Source organism: Salminus brasiliensis, chromosome 4 (genome assembly GCF_030463535.1).
Source record: "Salminus brasiliensis chromosome 4, fSalBra1.hap2, whole genome shotgun sequence".
Classification (NCBI taxonomy): domain Eukaryota; kingdom Metazoa; phylum Chordata; class Actinopteri; order Characiformes; family Bryconidae; genus Salminus; species Salminus brasiliensis.
Window position 1 is genome coordinate 46,447,453 of NC_132881.1, and position 14,779 is coordinate 46,462,231.

Below are 14,779 nucleotides of genomic sequence, written 5' to 3' on the forward strand. Positions count from 1 at the left end.
GAGCGTGTTTAGAAGGAGCGCCTTGTTTTGTTTAAGGCCCGTCCGTCTGCTCCGAGGAGAAGTGTAAAAGACCCCGGGCTGATTCTACCACTGCGGACTGCGAGCGCTTGGTTTACTGGACAGCGAGGCTATGTTTACGAGCCACGAGTGTGTGTATACAAAACTCTGAAATTTACCAGCGTAGTGGAGCCTTGGGCAAACATGTGGACAGAAACCTCACTACCCCCCACACACTCTCTCTCTCACACACACACACACACACACACACACACACACACACTTTCAGCATACTTCTTCTTTTTCTTAGGAATTGTGACGTATGAGCACAGAGCTTGCGCAATTACACACTCAATGGCAAGAACTTCCATCAGTGAGGGCCTGGGTGAAGAGAAAATCATGAATTGAGTGAACTGGAGAGAGCGTCCGCCGAACGTCTGCCGATCGTCTGCTCAGCTATGCTCTGTTTATACACAGTATGTGAGGCCTGCATCTGCCAGCAATCTAACAAAATAAAAGTCCTCTAGCAGAGCTCAGCTGTGAGGATGTCTTTAATTCAGTGGTTCTGACTCTGACTTTTGCCTCATCAGTAAATTTACTGCAGCAAAAGTCAAAATACTGAAGGCTAACGGTCACATCTAATCAGTACAGGCCAAGCTTTTAGCAGCTATTCATACTAAACGTATAGGACAGGCAGGAGCAGCTTCAGGCTCTGCAGCCCTGTCCACACCCATCCTCATATTTACTAGTCCATTGGAGGTCTGGTGCTTGTTTAGCTGGTTTACCATTGTTTTCATTGGGGCCTAGTTTACCCCCAAATTCTGGTAGTCTAGCATAACAGCATTCATTGGTTTTGCTGGTGATCAGCCATTCTGGTCTATGATGCCCCCCCCCCCCCCCCATTCATTAACGTTAATAGAATTTTCCATTCCATATTATAACTTTACTATATTCACATAATTTATATATATACGTCATTTTTATACATGTAATATGTAAAAATATGTATTTTTTTCTTATATATATATGTAAGTTTTATCCATTTTTCTCTTTATTTTATTTTATATTTTATAGTTTTTATTTATAGAGTGTTAAACTAACTCTGTCTCTTTACCTTCTCAGAGTAAATGGTCATCCAGCCCGACCTGCTGGAAGATAGCCTGCCGAGGTCCCCTCTACCTGCGTCAGACCAGCTGCCACCTACCAGTCCGATCAGCAAGCCCCCCCCCCACCACCACCACCCATGCCAGACCAGCGGCACACCCTCCTACCACTGCTACCTGTTTAATGACCATGTTAAAACCTAAATGGACTCTTAACTATCTGCCACTATTAACATCATTACTCTGACCATCACTGCCATGACTATATTCAGTTCTACTACACCATGATTATTATATTATGATTAGGAATATGTTGCACACCTGAGCAGTTCAGTTTCCAATTACCCAACTCACTCATTAGTACTCTCTCCCTGCCTACTGTAATGCCCCCGACAATGGGAGGATGAGGCCTGACCCATGCCTTCTCTGACACGTGCGCAACCAGCCACCACCTCTTTTTAAACTGCCATCAATACAACATCACCAGACAATCATCAGGATGAAAGCGTCAGATACTCATCCAGAAGTAGCCTATGACACTTATGACCAGCTCAAAGCCCCTTTTCGAACTGCCAACAAAGCTACATCACCGAGCAACCAACACGCTCTCTGAGGAAGGCCCCGAATATCCAGCTCTGACGCACTGGCTAGCAGACACTGGAGTGATGTGGGGAGAGAGAGAGCCATCTACCCTTCCGGAGAGTTATGCCGACTGTGCTCTCTAAGGCTCCGGCTGCTGATGGCGGGCGGCGTGACCTGGTATTCGAACCAGCGATCATAGTGGGGTCATAGTGGTCCTAGTACCCACTATGATCGCTGGTTCGAATCCCAGCCGGAGCCTGCTGCTGGCCTGCTGCTGGCTGCAGGCTCTGGCTGCTGATGGCGTGACCTGGGACTCGAACCAGCGACCCTCGGGTCATAGTGGTCCTAGTACCCACTTATATTATAAAGGGGTATCAGTCTTGCATCAGATAGTGAATTCCAGTGCATGCACCAGGTCACATTATTAGGGGTGATGGGGTCCAGTTGTCATTTTTTCAGGGGGTTAAAATCCCTTGCCGTGCCCCAGTCAGTTTATGCGAACATATTTACGATTTTCACTGTCCTGTACACCAACACTAAATGCACATACTCATCTCCTCACTCGTACAGTTTTACATTCTTCTCCAGGGTTTGCCATGATTTCCTGCATCTGTTATGATTTGTTTATTAATGGAGTGGAAACTACACCCACATGCCACAAATGGCACATGTGCCGGGCAGATACTGGAGCGTACCCAATCAATCATGCAACCAATATTACCGCATGACTTTCCCACGCCCCCTCTTGCACGCTCAAGTCCACTAAGCCCATAAATTAATCTAGCCCTGGTGGGAAGAACCTTCCAAAGGTTTACGGTACACACAGTGCAAAGGTTCTGGATCAATTTACGGGTCCTTCCAGGAAACTTTCTAAAACCCTTTAGAAAGGGTTTCCACACTCACATATCTCATTTACATAAATGGTTCTCCACTGAAGGTTCATTGTGCAAAGGACCATTGCTTTTGGGACCAGCCTCCAGTGACAATCCTGACATTTAGAAGACGATAAACCGTCATATGAATAATTGTGATTACTATCATATATATTCCATAGCAGTCTTTATTAGTAGCTTATTTTGGGTTGTACTAATGTGATTACTTGATGTATTCGGTTGTGTGTGTGTGTATGCATTTACAGCAGTTAGCTGTTAGTCAGTTGTGCAGTTCTGCTGCATAGCTAAACCTGTTGTAACACCAAGTAACTGTAACAACTGCAACTTCCCTCCTGGGATCAATAAAGTATTTCTGATTGAAATAAAACACTGTCTGCCACCAATCTTTACATGTACACTATTCATTAATTATCAAAACTGTGTTTTTGAGAATCGATACAGTATTGCAATTCATAATATCATGATACCCTGATATATAGATATTTTCTCACACCCCTAGCCGTGACACGGGGGATTTTCAACCCTAGATGATGGTACAGCCTCAAAATAAGAACCTAATCAACTGATTATACAGTTATAATTAAGTTATAGTTAACTCAACTCAACTCAACTCAAACTCGGCTCAGCTCAAACTCAACTCAACTCAACTCAACTCAACTCAACTCAACTCAAATTCAACTCAACTCAACTCAACTCAAACTCGGCTCAACTCAAACTCAACTCAAACTCAACTCAACTCAACTCAGCTCAAACTCAACTCAAATTCAACTCAACTCAACTCAACTCAAACTCAACTCAACTCAAATTCAACTCAACTCAACTCAACTCAACTCAACTCAAACTCAACTCAAACTCAACTCAACTCAACTCAGCTCAAACTCAACTCAAATTCAACTCAGCTCAACTCAACTCAAACTCAACTCAAATTCAACTCAACTCAACTCAAACTCAACTCAACTCAAACTCGGCTCAACTCAACTCAACTCAACTCAACTCAATTCAATTCAATTCAAACTCAACTCAACTCAACTCAACTCAACTCAACTCAACTCAACTCAAATTCAACTCAACTCAACTGTGTAGCCAATGACAATCCTGACATAGCGAGAAAGTACTGGTCCAGTACGTCGAGTAAGTGGTCAAACAACTGGCCGGAATTTCTGGCATACTCTCCTTCCAGGCCTCCAGGTTGTGCAGAGGGTTCAAATCTGCTCTTTTAGTCGTAGGCAAAAGCTCAAGCTGTGTTTAAATTTCATGTCCCAAAGACCTACATGGAGCATTTCCAACAGAACTCGGCGCGCCAGGGATTATCAGGAGGGCATGAAAATAAAGCTATATTCATAATTCATTGTTGGCTGCTTATGGCAACTACTACTGGTACACACACACACACACGCACACACACATATATACACACGACTTTCACATTAAGCATTAATCTGCTCAGGTAGAGCCATTTATATAAGCTCCATTATAGCCCAACAGCACAACAGAGTCATAGTGAAGCTCCTTAGATTTCACTGAGACAGCAAAAGCCTGTGTTCTGATCTGCTTTCATTTCTGCTTTACAAGCTCCAGAGACTTCTTCTTGGCAGGTGTACGGCTGATCTAGAAAGCTGGGAGATATTTCTTTCTGCTGCGAGTCTGAAGGGGGATTATTGGAATTGACTGCCCTATTGTTTTCTCAGCCAGTCCTTGGAAGCACAGATAAAGACCATGCAGCTCCAATATCAGCAGTGCATCACAGGTGACCCAGAAAGCTCATATAAATATTAGTAGATAGCTTAGGCAATGGAAACAACAGGTCCTACAGTAAACCACATGCTAAAATGATTGGCATTTGGTAGCAGTGATATTTATGATGTAAATAAGTCTTCAGAGATGAAAACACAGAGGCTACAGCAGGTTAAATAAGGTGAAGTATCGCTCACCCTCATTTGGTTTCATTTTACATTTCAAATAGCAGCTCTAAAGGCAGCAGGATTAGTGTGCATAAGTCAGAATCTATATGGATATATAATCTAGATATACAGTAGTGTAGTATAACCGTAGGATTTAGGCCCGCTCGAAAGTTAAGAGTGAAAAGCTTCCTATCTGGTCAGTAAGAGTTTATCTGGTCAGTAAAACACTCATATTAGAATAAACACTAATATTAACACTCCTACAGAAAGTGGTGATGTTGGTTCTCCATCACTGTGTTCATCATTAGAACATCTCCAAAGTTCTCCTCATGGAGTCTAGTATTATTTAGAGTTCTCCTCAGATCAACACCTGGTTTGGTGGTAAATCAGGGCTTAATGATGGTAAATCAGGTGAGCTGCTGCTGCTGCTGCTGCTTCTGATGGAGTTGAACACATCCTCCACGCTGTGCTGGCTGGACTGGGGGACGTCTAGGAGAAACCTCAACCCTGAATCTCAACCCTAAGCCTAAACCACTCTCTCTAACCCTAATCAAAAACTCAACTCTAAACCTAAACCACTCTCTCTAACCCTAATCATAACCTCAACCCTAAACCTAAACCACTCTCTCTAACCCTAATCATAACCTCAACCCTAAACCTAAACCACTCTCTCTAACCCTAATCATAACCTCAACCCTAAACCTAAACCCCTCTCTCTAACCCTAATCATAACCTCAACCCTAAACCTAAACCCCTCTCTCTAACCTTATCCATAACCTCAGCCCTAAACCTAAACCACTCTCTCTAACCCTAATCATAACCACAGCCCTAAACCACTCTCTCTAACCCTATCCATAACCTCAGCCCTAAACCTAAACCACTCTCTCTAACCCTAATCATAACCTCAGCCCTAAACCTAAACCACTCTCTCTAACCCTAATCATAACCTCAACCCTAAACCTAAACCACTCTTTCTAACCCTAATCATAACCTCAGCCCTAAACCTAAATCCTAAGCCTAAACCACTCTCTTTAACCCTAATCATAACCTCAACCCTAAACCTAAACCCCTCTCTCTAACCCTAATTATAACCTCAACCCTAAACCTAAACCCCTCTCTCTAACCCTAATCATAACCTCAACCCTAAACCTAAACCACTCTCTCTAACCCTAATCATAATCTCAACCCTAAACCTAAACCCCTCTCTCTAACCCTAATCATAACCTCAACCCTAAACCTAAACCCCTCTCTCTAACCCTAATCATAACCTCAACCCTAAACCTAAACCACTCTCTCTAACCCTAATCATAACCTCAGCCCTAAACCTAAACCATTAGCCTAAACCACTCTCTCTAACCTTAATATAACCTCAACCCTAAACCTAAACCACTCTCTCTAACCCTAATTATAACCTCAGCCCTAAACCCCTTAGCCTAAACCACTCTCTCTAACCCTAATCATAACCTCAGCCCTAAACCTAAACCCTTAGCCTAAACCACTCTCTCTAACCTTAATATAACCTCAACCCTAAACCTAAACCACTCTCTCTAACCCTAATCATAACCTCAGCCCTAAACCTAAACCCTAAGCCTAAACCACTCTCTCTAACCCTAATCATAACCTCAGCCCTAAACCTAAACCCTAAGCCTAAACCACTCTCTCTAACCCTATTCATAACCTCAGCCCTAAACCTAAACCCTTCTCTCTAACCCTAATCATAACCTCAACCCTAAACCACTCAATCTAGGCCCAGTCTCAGCGTGCAGTGTGTTACTGATTAGCGAGTGTGTGTCAATAAGCTTAAGGGAACTATTAAATAAAGTGCAGTCAGATGTTCCTGGATGACACACTGACCAAATGTCCACATTGTTCTCTCAGGCAGAAAACAAGCTGCAGTGGACCTCCTGCATCCCCACCACTGCATCGAAGCCGTCTTTAATGGGACTGTAAATGTGCTTCACCTGCTTAGGCGTCACCAGACTGAGCAAACATGTGAGTCATGCTAAAGCTCGCTAACGAGCAAAACAACTGCACAGCAAACTCCACGTCTGCCGTCTACAGCGCAGTACTACTCCGCTCCATCTGCAGTCTCCATGTTCAGAATCAGCACACTGAAAATATACTGTTGGCAGGGTGGAAGATAGCAATGAGCATCAGGGTGTAAGATAGGGCCCAATAAGTCACGGAATTGTTCACAGTGGTGGGGAATGAAACCAGATCCTTCTAAGAACGTTATAAAATCAATGAGTTAAACAACGGCTATTAATACACTGCATGAGACACTGTTTTACACTGTAAAAAAATGGGTGGAGGGATACGTACACAAAATAGTCCCCAAAAAGATTAAAATTCGTACTTTTTCCAGATTTGCCAATTTTTTCTCATCATTAACATCACAAATAAACTCTAGGAGACGTGTGCTGGTGGTAGGTTCACTGGCGGTTTCAGATAGTAAATCAAAAGGCTATATTTGTTGTCTTGTTGACCCCCGGTTTCATTCACCAAAGGTTTATCACACACTAAGGTGTATTACTCAGTTACTACGGGACTTCTGTACAAACTGGTGGGGCTATTCTCTGCTAATAGAAGTTTATAATAACCACAGGCTGTTTAAGGGGTTAAAGAAATCAGAAGTCATTAGGTTTCTCTACAGTGAACCATTTCACACCAAACCCCACACCCCCCCATTTGCCTTTCAGAACTGCAGTGGGTTATATAATGATATATAATACGCTTATATAATAAAATAAAACATATATGGGAGTTATACCTGCCATGGATGAAACGTTGATGATGACTCCTCCCTCCTTGCCATATTCTTTACTCATGTGATCCAGAGCTAGGTATGTCCCCTTTATGACTGACGTCTGTAATGAATATATACAGTACGTATTTCCATTAGACACAGATACAGTACATATAGTGTTAATAGTAAATCACATTAGGGGTGGACAATACAATGCAATATGACTGTACTTTATTGTTTTAGTGATAAATTACGGATCAGCTGAGATGGGCTATATATAGGCATTTTAGCATAATTACAACAATAATAGGTTTTGCTAATGTGATTAGCTATTTGTTGGATAATAAATCCATCCCTTTTAACTCAGATGTTTTTTCTCTGTGCCAACACATAATAATGTGCATCACGTATCGTAAAAAATATGAGTATATGTATATATATAAGTTGGGGTCCCGGGCGGTCCAGCGGACTAAGGCATCGACAGCCGAGGCCCAGAGAGAGCGCAATTGGCCCTGCTCTCTCCAGAGTGGGGAGATGGTAGTTTTACTGTGCTGCTGGTTGTCACTGGCGTTTGCAGGCTGGTGCATTGGAGCCAGGTATGCTCTGCTTCCTTCCAGGCACGTTCGTTGCCTGGTGGTGTTGCATCAACGGCAATGAATGAACAACTTGAGGAGGTGTGTGTGTTGGTCTGCCCTTGGTGGTGGCAGGAGTATTGCAAGCAATGTGGGGGAGTACGTACAGGTTGGGTAACTGGTGTCCAAATTAGGGAAAATGTGTGAAAACTAGAGCAACTGCAGGTGTCATTAAAAATCACCTTAGAAATTCATAAAAAAATTAGATGAAGAGCAGCAGATCTGTAAATCACTGTATTCAGTACAGGAGAGTCTCTGAATAGAAGTTTATAAGAATCTGTTTTAGAAATTTACATGTATCGTGATAAATACTGATAAATTATTGCGAAAAAAGTCTTTAATAATCGTGATGTAGTATTTTTACTATATCGCCCAGCCCTAGTAAAAAAAATAATAAAAATAAGGTGAGGTAACATGATATAATATTGTTACCACCCCGTAACGGGGTGTATGCTATATTGAATATATTGTCAGTACAGAACAAATGCATGTTTGTTTGTTTTTTTTACAAAAAGGCTGGATTCAGTGTAGTTGTGCTGTGTGACAAGTTAATAAATACTTTTTGAATTCATTGTATTCATTTATTAAATTATAAAAATGAGTTTAAAATAACGAATCAAGTTCCAAATACTGAATTTAAATCAGAATCAGAAATACTTTATTGATCTGAGGTGGGAAATTGCCGTTGCAACCATTTGTGTAAGTATAAACACTAAAAAAATTAAAAAGAGAAAAAAATTAAATATGTACAAATATGTTTATACGTTATATGAATATAGTAAAGTGCCAAAGTGTCAGTAGCTGTGATCATAAATATGGAATATACTGTATAAATCAGTTCAAATTATTGTACACATATTAAAATAAATCGAACTGTATAATTTGAGTACTGATGCTTTTTTAATGTGGCAACAGCACTGCATTTTGTCTCCTCCAACTAAAGAAAACTCCAACACTGTAAAAGGGATCTGAGTCACAAAGTGTCCTCAAATAGCATGACTATTTTATCACCCTATCCCTGATTCACAGCACTTTAACTCCAAATGGAAATCATTACTGCACTTTCACTTCCTGCTCTAAAGTGCCACACTGTTACCTTCTGTACAGCTGTAAACTGCTCTCAGGCGTCGTGTCAGTTCAGCGCTGCTGAGGCCATGGTGTGGAGTAAAAACACTTCAGAGCGATATGAGTGATTGGCCACAGTGCTGCTGTTGACACAGCTCCAGCTAATGCCTGGCAGCATGCCAAATCAAATGTCAGTCCTACGCTCTCGTCCAAATTACCAAAGTCCGGAGTGACTCTGACCTCGCTGGTGCCAGGGGTTAGCATGTCTTGTAAGAAGTCCTGTTTTATTTGTGTTCTCTGTCCCTTTCCTACCTTTAAAACAGTGGTTGGTGTGGCGCAACAGATAACACCACTACATGCCACTGAGCTACCACACTAAGTGGGAGACGGGGGTTTAATTCCCGGTCTGGGTGACTATGCTGCGCTACACGAATAAGAGTCCTTGGGCAAGACTCTTAACACTACACTGACCCTCCTCTGTAATACAGGTAACCTTGTAAGTCGCTCTGGATAAGAGCGTCTGCTAAATGCCACAAATGTAAATGTAAAACGTAAGGGGGGGGGGGTGATATAGCCAACATCTGACATCATGATGCTGAAATACGTAATAAATGTATGAACAGCAGAGTCACCTTTTGTGGATTATTAGGTTAGCATGATTTAGCATATCTTGGGGCAGTAGTGGTGGCTCAGCGGTTAGAGCTCTGGGTTATTGATGACAGGGTTGTAGGTTCAATACTCAGGCTCAGCAAGCTGCCACTGTTGGGCCCTTGAGCAAGGCCCTTCACCCTCTCTGATCCCCAGGCGCTATAGCAATGGCTGCCCAAGCTCTGGGCATGTGTGCTCACTGGAAGCCAAATGTCTTGTCTTGAGATCCCACAGGGTTCAGTTGTGGGGCCTGTGAAACTTATGTTAATAATGGCCAATAATGTTAGTATTAGTAATGTGCTTATGAAAGTAATGGAGTGTGGCTTAAGTAAGAGCTGGTCAATATGATGATATTTTATCGTATCGTGATGACAATAGGCCTTTCTATACATATGGAGGAGACTGTTAGTGTTAATAAACACTGATCAGCTGCAGGTTTCTAACATTACTAACAGTGTAATTAGATGAAAAGCAGCAGATATTAATTTTGAGTATAAATCACTGTATTCAATATGGGAGAGGATCTGAATAGTAGTTTATAGGAATCTGCAGCTACTGATGCTTCTAGTCTGTGATTACATGTATCGTGATAAATATTGTTTATTGCAAAAAAACTCTTTAAATATTGTGATATAGTATTTTTACCATATCACCCAGCCCTAGCTTAAGTACTACAGGATCTCTATTTTGAAATATTGCATTTGTGATCTCTGAAGTGTGATTTTTAATGACAGGGTTGCAGTTGCTCTGAGCTCTAGGAGTATTGATGGTGTGCTGTATATGCTTGATTTTTTTTTGCCTCTACTTAAAACCCCTGTGTCTTTAACGGTTCTTCTAGGCCTGGAGGATGGACTGATTTTTTCTCAGCAGTTTTCTCTCCAGCAGTTAGTAACCAGCTTTAGCATTAACCCTGCCGAACTAGTGCTCACCACAGTCTCATCTACTGTTTGCACCTGGTTTCCAAAAAGCGTTGGATTATTCCATTTTTACCATTTTTATGAGAGATATTTTAGAGGGAAGCACCTTTGAAGGTGTGGAGAAGGTTCTTTTTTATGCATGATCTTAGCATGTTTCTGCAGTTAACTCGTGGAATTAGAATAAGACATTAAATATGTGAACGTTGACTCATTTTAAGATGTGAAGCACCTCATGAACTTGGCTACTTGGCTACAAATGTTTAGGCTGGTGGAATGACTGCAGGGAAAAGGGCTGGTGCTGTGCATCAGTGATACTGCGTGGGCTTGGTTGTTCATAGGAACATGAGGTATTTTCTGCTTGGATTTTGTTAAAATGGGAACTATACTTGAGCAAATGTCAGTGTACAGTACTTTGAGTTTCATTACCTACATTTACACCAACGTTCTGCACATTTTACAAGCAATAAATGACATAAAAAGCATAAAATCCTTTATGATATTTGTTGCCCAGCAGCTTGTTTCCGTCAAAGCGATTCTTTGGGATCCAACTGCCTTATGGGGGACATGCAGATATTTACTGCATACATCTACTGTTGCAGACGTTTTGGCTTATTCTTATTAAGGTTAACTGACATGAGTTTTAACATCTCTACAAAAATCTAAATGTGGCATTATTCCCTCCCAGGGTCACACCAACAGTTTTTGACGTGCTTCCAAAAGATCTCAAGAGCTTAAGTTCACAGTTGACAGCGATAATATGCTCATTAAAGAAGGCTAATATCATTAGTGATGGGTCTCAGGTCTGATATTAGCAGATAATGCTAAAGGGGGTTCCTCCAGGGTGGTACACTCTTATTAAAAGGGTTCTTCAAGGGTTCTTTACTAAAGGAAATGTTCTATAAAGCAGCATGTGAACTTACTGAAGACTAGGTCTCTCAAACTGTTCCAGCATTTAAACCACCAAAAAAGCTTCAGGCCTTCAAATGAAAATGCAGTTGTTGTCAGTTTTTAGTACGTAAAAAAAAAAAGAACTGACCATAAAGCAGCTATGTGCTACAACACTCAGCTTCCCGTTTCCTGTTTAGTGTCGGAGCAGTTTTGCATGAATAATCATCCTTTTTTTTAATGTTGCTAAAAGCATGTAGAGCTACAACCCTAGAGCACGATCGGCCTACACTTGTCTTAAAACCTGACCATTAACCTGAGTGTTAATGAGTCTTAACATCTCTACAAAGATCTAAATGTGGCATTATTCCCTCCCAGGGTCACACCAACAGTTTTTGATGTGCTTCCAAAAGATCTCAAGAGCTTTAGTTCACAGTTGACAGCGATGCTATGCTCATTAAGGAAGGCTAATATCATTAGTGATGGGTATCAGGCCTGATATTAGCAGATAATGCTGAAGGGGGTTCCTGTAGGGTGGTACACTCTTATTAAAAGGGTTCTTCAAGGGTTCTTTACTAAAGAAAATGTTCTATAAAGCAGCTGACCAACTTACAGAAGACTGTGGATGCTTTATTGATTGTTTTTTTTTTTATCCATAGATGATTTAGATGACCATAAAAAAGATCACACTAGGATTTTGAGTCAAAGAATGTCTTTTAAAGATAATATAAGCTCATTGTTTTGCTTAGACTGCTGAGGTGTTGAGTATTTCGTGAATGATAGTGTACTTTTAGATGCTCATTTAACTGAAGTGCTTAACCATGTATCAGAAATTAAGACGTTCTGAGAGGCAATGCATGTTCTAAGCTCCCTCCTGACCCCAAACCAGCACTGTAGCTCCAGCATTGTAGCTCTATTGTAGCTCTTTGACCTTTTAGGCCTGAAACGTGAGAGAAGCAATGCAGTAGGTGTGTCATGTTTGCTGTGTGATAGTAACTCATCTTGAATGATCTTAAATGCCAGGTGGCAGCTTTTGTGCCCTGGAGCAGTAGGTATAAGGCAATCCAGGCTAAGCTGTGTAAACTGTGGATCAGGACAAACACAATTAACACAAGGAAAACAGCAAACCCTAACCCATAGCACATATCTGCACCTACCAGGTTGACTTCTATGGTCTTCTCCCAGTTCTTCTCGTTGTTGATTCCAGCATTGTTGATGACGATATCCAGTCTTCCGAACTGCTCCACTGTGCTTTGAAAGGCTTCTGAAAACCGTCACCCCCCCCCCACACACACACCCCAAAACAAGAGAACATTAGAACAGGTTTTAATGACTGCGAAAGTGCAACTTACCCCCCGAAGGCACGCTATACAGTGGCAAACTGCCCCGACTGCTTTTCAGAAAAGGGAACAGGATTTGAGCCAGTGCTTGGCTGGCAGCTGCAGCATTCCACAGACACACACACTCAATGAATAGCTGTCCTTAATGTAACACACTCTGCAGAAACAAGTTCAGCAGGGTTCAGCAATGAGCTCCACCACACCGAAGACAGACAAATGAGCCCGAAGAATAAAGAGGTAACAGACTGGGACAAAAACCACAGAGAGCGCAAAATCGAGCCCGGGAAGACTGCACAAACACTCTGGACATCCGAGGAACATTCCAAAGCCTTCGCCCGGGGCCTTTTAGGAAGTTTATACGAGACCTGTTGAAGCACTGAACAGTCATATCTTGTTGCGATGATCCAATATGTAGGTGCTCAAGGGCTTAGGGAAATAATAAACAGTCTACCTGAGACGGTGTAGTCGGTTGTGCCAAAGCAGAGAGGATTAGACATGTCGTGAATAGGCTGGAGAAGGCAGGGACAACTAATATAATACATACAGAATTCCACCAATTTCAGTCGTGTGGATGTAAACAGTCCCTCAGAGCGGGTGTGGGGTTGAAATGGTCATTGCAAACTGCGATTTCTTGAAGGTGGAGATAGGACTCAGGGGTCATCTACGATCCAAAACCACCAGTGAACGTATATACGAGCATAAATCTGACGAAAATACCATTTCCACAGCATAGGTTGGGAATGATCTACCTTACAATATCCCTGCATGCAGTTCTCCACCACGCAATGTGTTTTCGAGCTCTCGCAAAACTATGGCAGAGCAGTGTTTCAGGCATCAGGTCGTCTATTCTCAACTATAAGCTGCAATAACCTTCTGTGAAGGAGCTTTTAGAGGTTACGCTACGCTCCTCAGACGTCTGGTTCCCTTCACCACCATTCTGAATGATTCTGATTCAGGCTATTTCTCCAGAACCGAGCTTCCCACACCAAATTCACATAGATTGGCTTTGTTTACATCCCAAAAAACTATTTTATCCAGGTGACAGAAAAACGAGATGGGTTTCCCCTTTAACATCACTTTAACTTCAACCCTTCTTCCAACGCTGCTAAAAAGCTGCCAACTTGCCCCAGAGGCAGCAAGCACCACCTCCAACAGCACCACCTTTATCTACAGCCTGAAAGTGTGTCTGGAAAGCACTGAGTCTGGTCACCTTGCAGTCGTCCTCGGTCCGTCACGTCACACTGGATGAAAACACAGTTGCCTTCTCCATGCTGCTGGTCCAACGCGCTCTTACACTCCTCCCCAACCGACTGGTTCAGGTCCACGAGCGCGACCTGGATCACAAACAGCAACACAATGCCCTTAAAACCAGAACACCACCCAGCAGCAGCAGTACACCAAAACCAGAGGAGTCCACAGAAGTTCTGGAGCAGAGATGAAGCGAGCTGAAGGTCCAGCCACGCACCTTGGCCTGGTTCTGAAGCAGGATCTCCGCGGCTGCCCGGCCGATCCCCTGCGCGCCACCGGTCACCAGCGCCACTTTGCCCCGCAGAGCCATGCTGGTGTCCGGGCGCGCGCAGCGCAGCGCTTTATGTAGAGCGAGGGAGGAGGAGGAGGAGGAGGTGAGGGGGGGGGGGGGGGGGGGGGGGGCGTAGCAGGGGAGCTGCCTCCACCCAGGGTTGAGCTACAGCACAGCAGCATGCAGATAGTTATCAGTGCACACAGGCTATCAAAACAAGCTACAAGCTAAAGTGCATACAGTAGAGTGCAGAAGTTTTAGCCCCCTGTACAGAAAGTGGTGATGGTGGAGGTTCTCCATCACTGTGTTCATTATTAGAACATCTCCATAGTTCTCCTCTCTCATGGAGTCTAGTATTATTTAGAGTTCTCCTCAGATCAACACCTGGTTTGGTGGTAAATCAGGGCTTAATGATGGTAAATCAGGTGAGCTGCTGCTGCTGCTGCTGCTGATGGAGTTGAACACATCCTCCACGCTGTGCTGGCTGGACTGGGGGGCGTCCAGGAGAACCCTGGAGGAGCCGAGCTCTGTTCTTCGGACTAGCTCACCAA

General features: G+C 42.9%; 1 protein-coding gene across 1 annotated transcript in view; it reads right to left on the reverse strand.

Annotated features, from left to right (window-relative positions):
• The window catches only part of hpgd (15-hydroxyprostaglandin dehydrogenase), a 30,818-nt gene extending 16,549 nt beyond the window's left edge, over positions 1–14,269 (reverse strand). Inside the window, exons 1-4 of the mRNA XM_072678575.1 lie at positions 14,175–14,269; positions 13,920–14,043; positions 12,527–12,633; positions 7,247–7,343 (exon numbers count right to left, since the gene is read on the reverse strand). Coding sequence (XP_072534676.1) covers positions 7,247–7,343; positions 12,527–12,633; positions 13,920–14,043; positions 14,175–14,267 — 421 coding nt within the window. The 5' untranslated portion in view covers positions 14,268–14,269. The remainder of the gene's footprint in view (positions 1–7,246; positions 7,344–12,526; positions 12,634–13,919; positions 14,044–14,174) is intronic.
• Between the last annotated feature and the right edge of the window lie 510 nt (positions 14,270–14,779).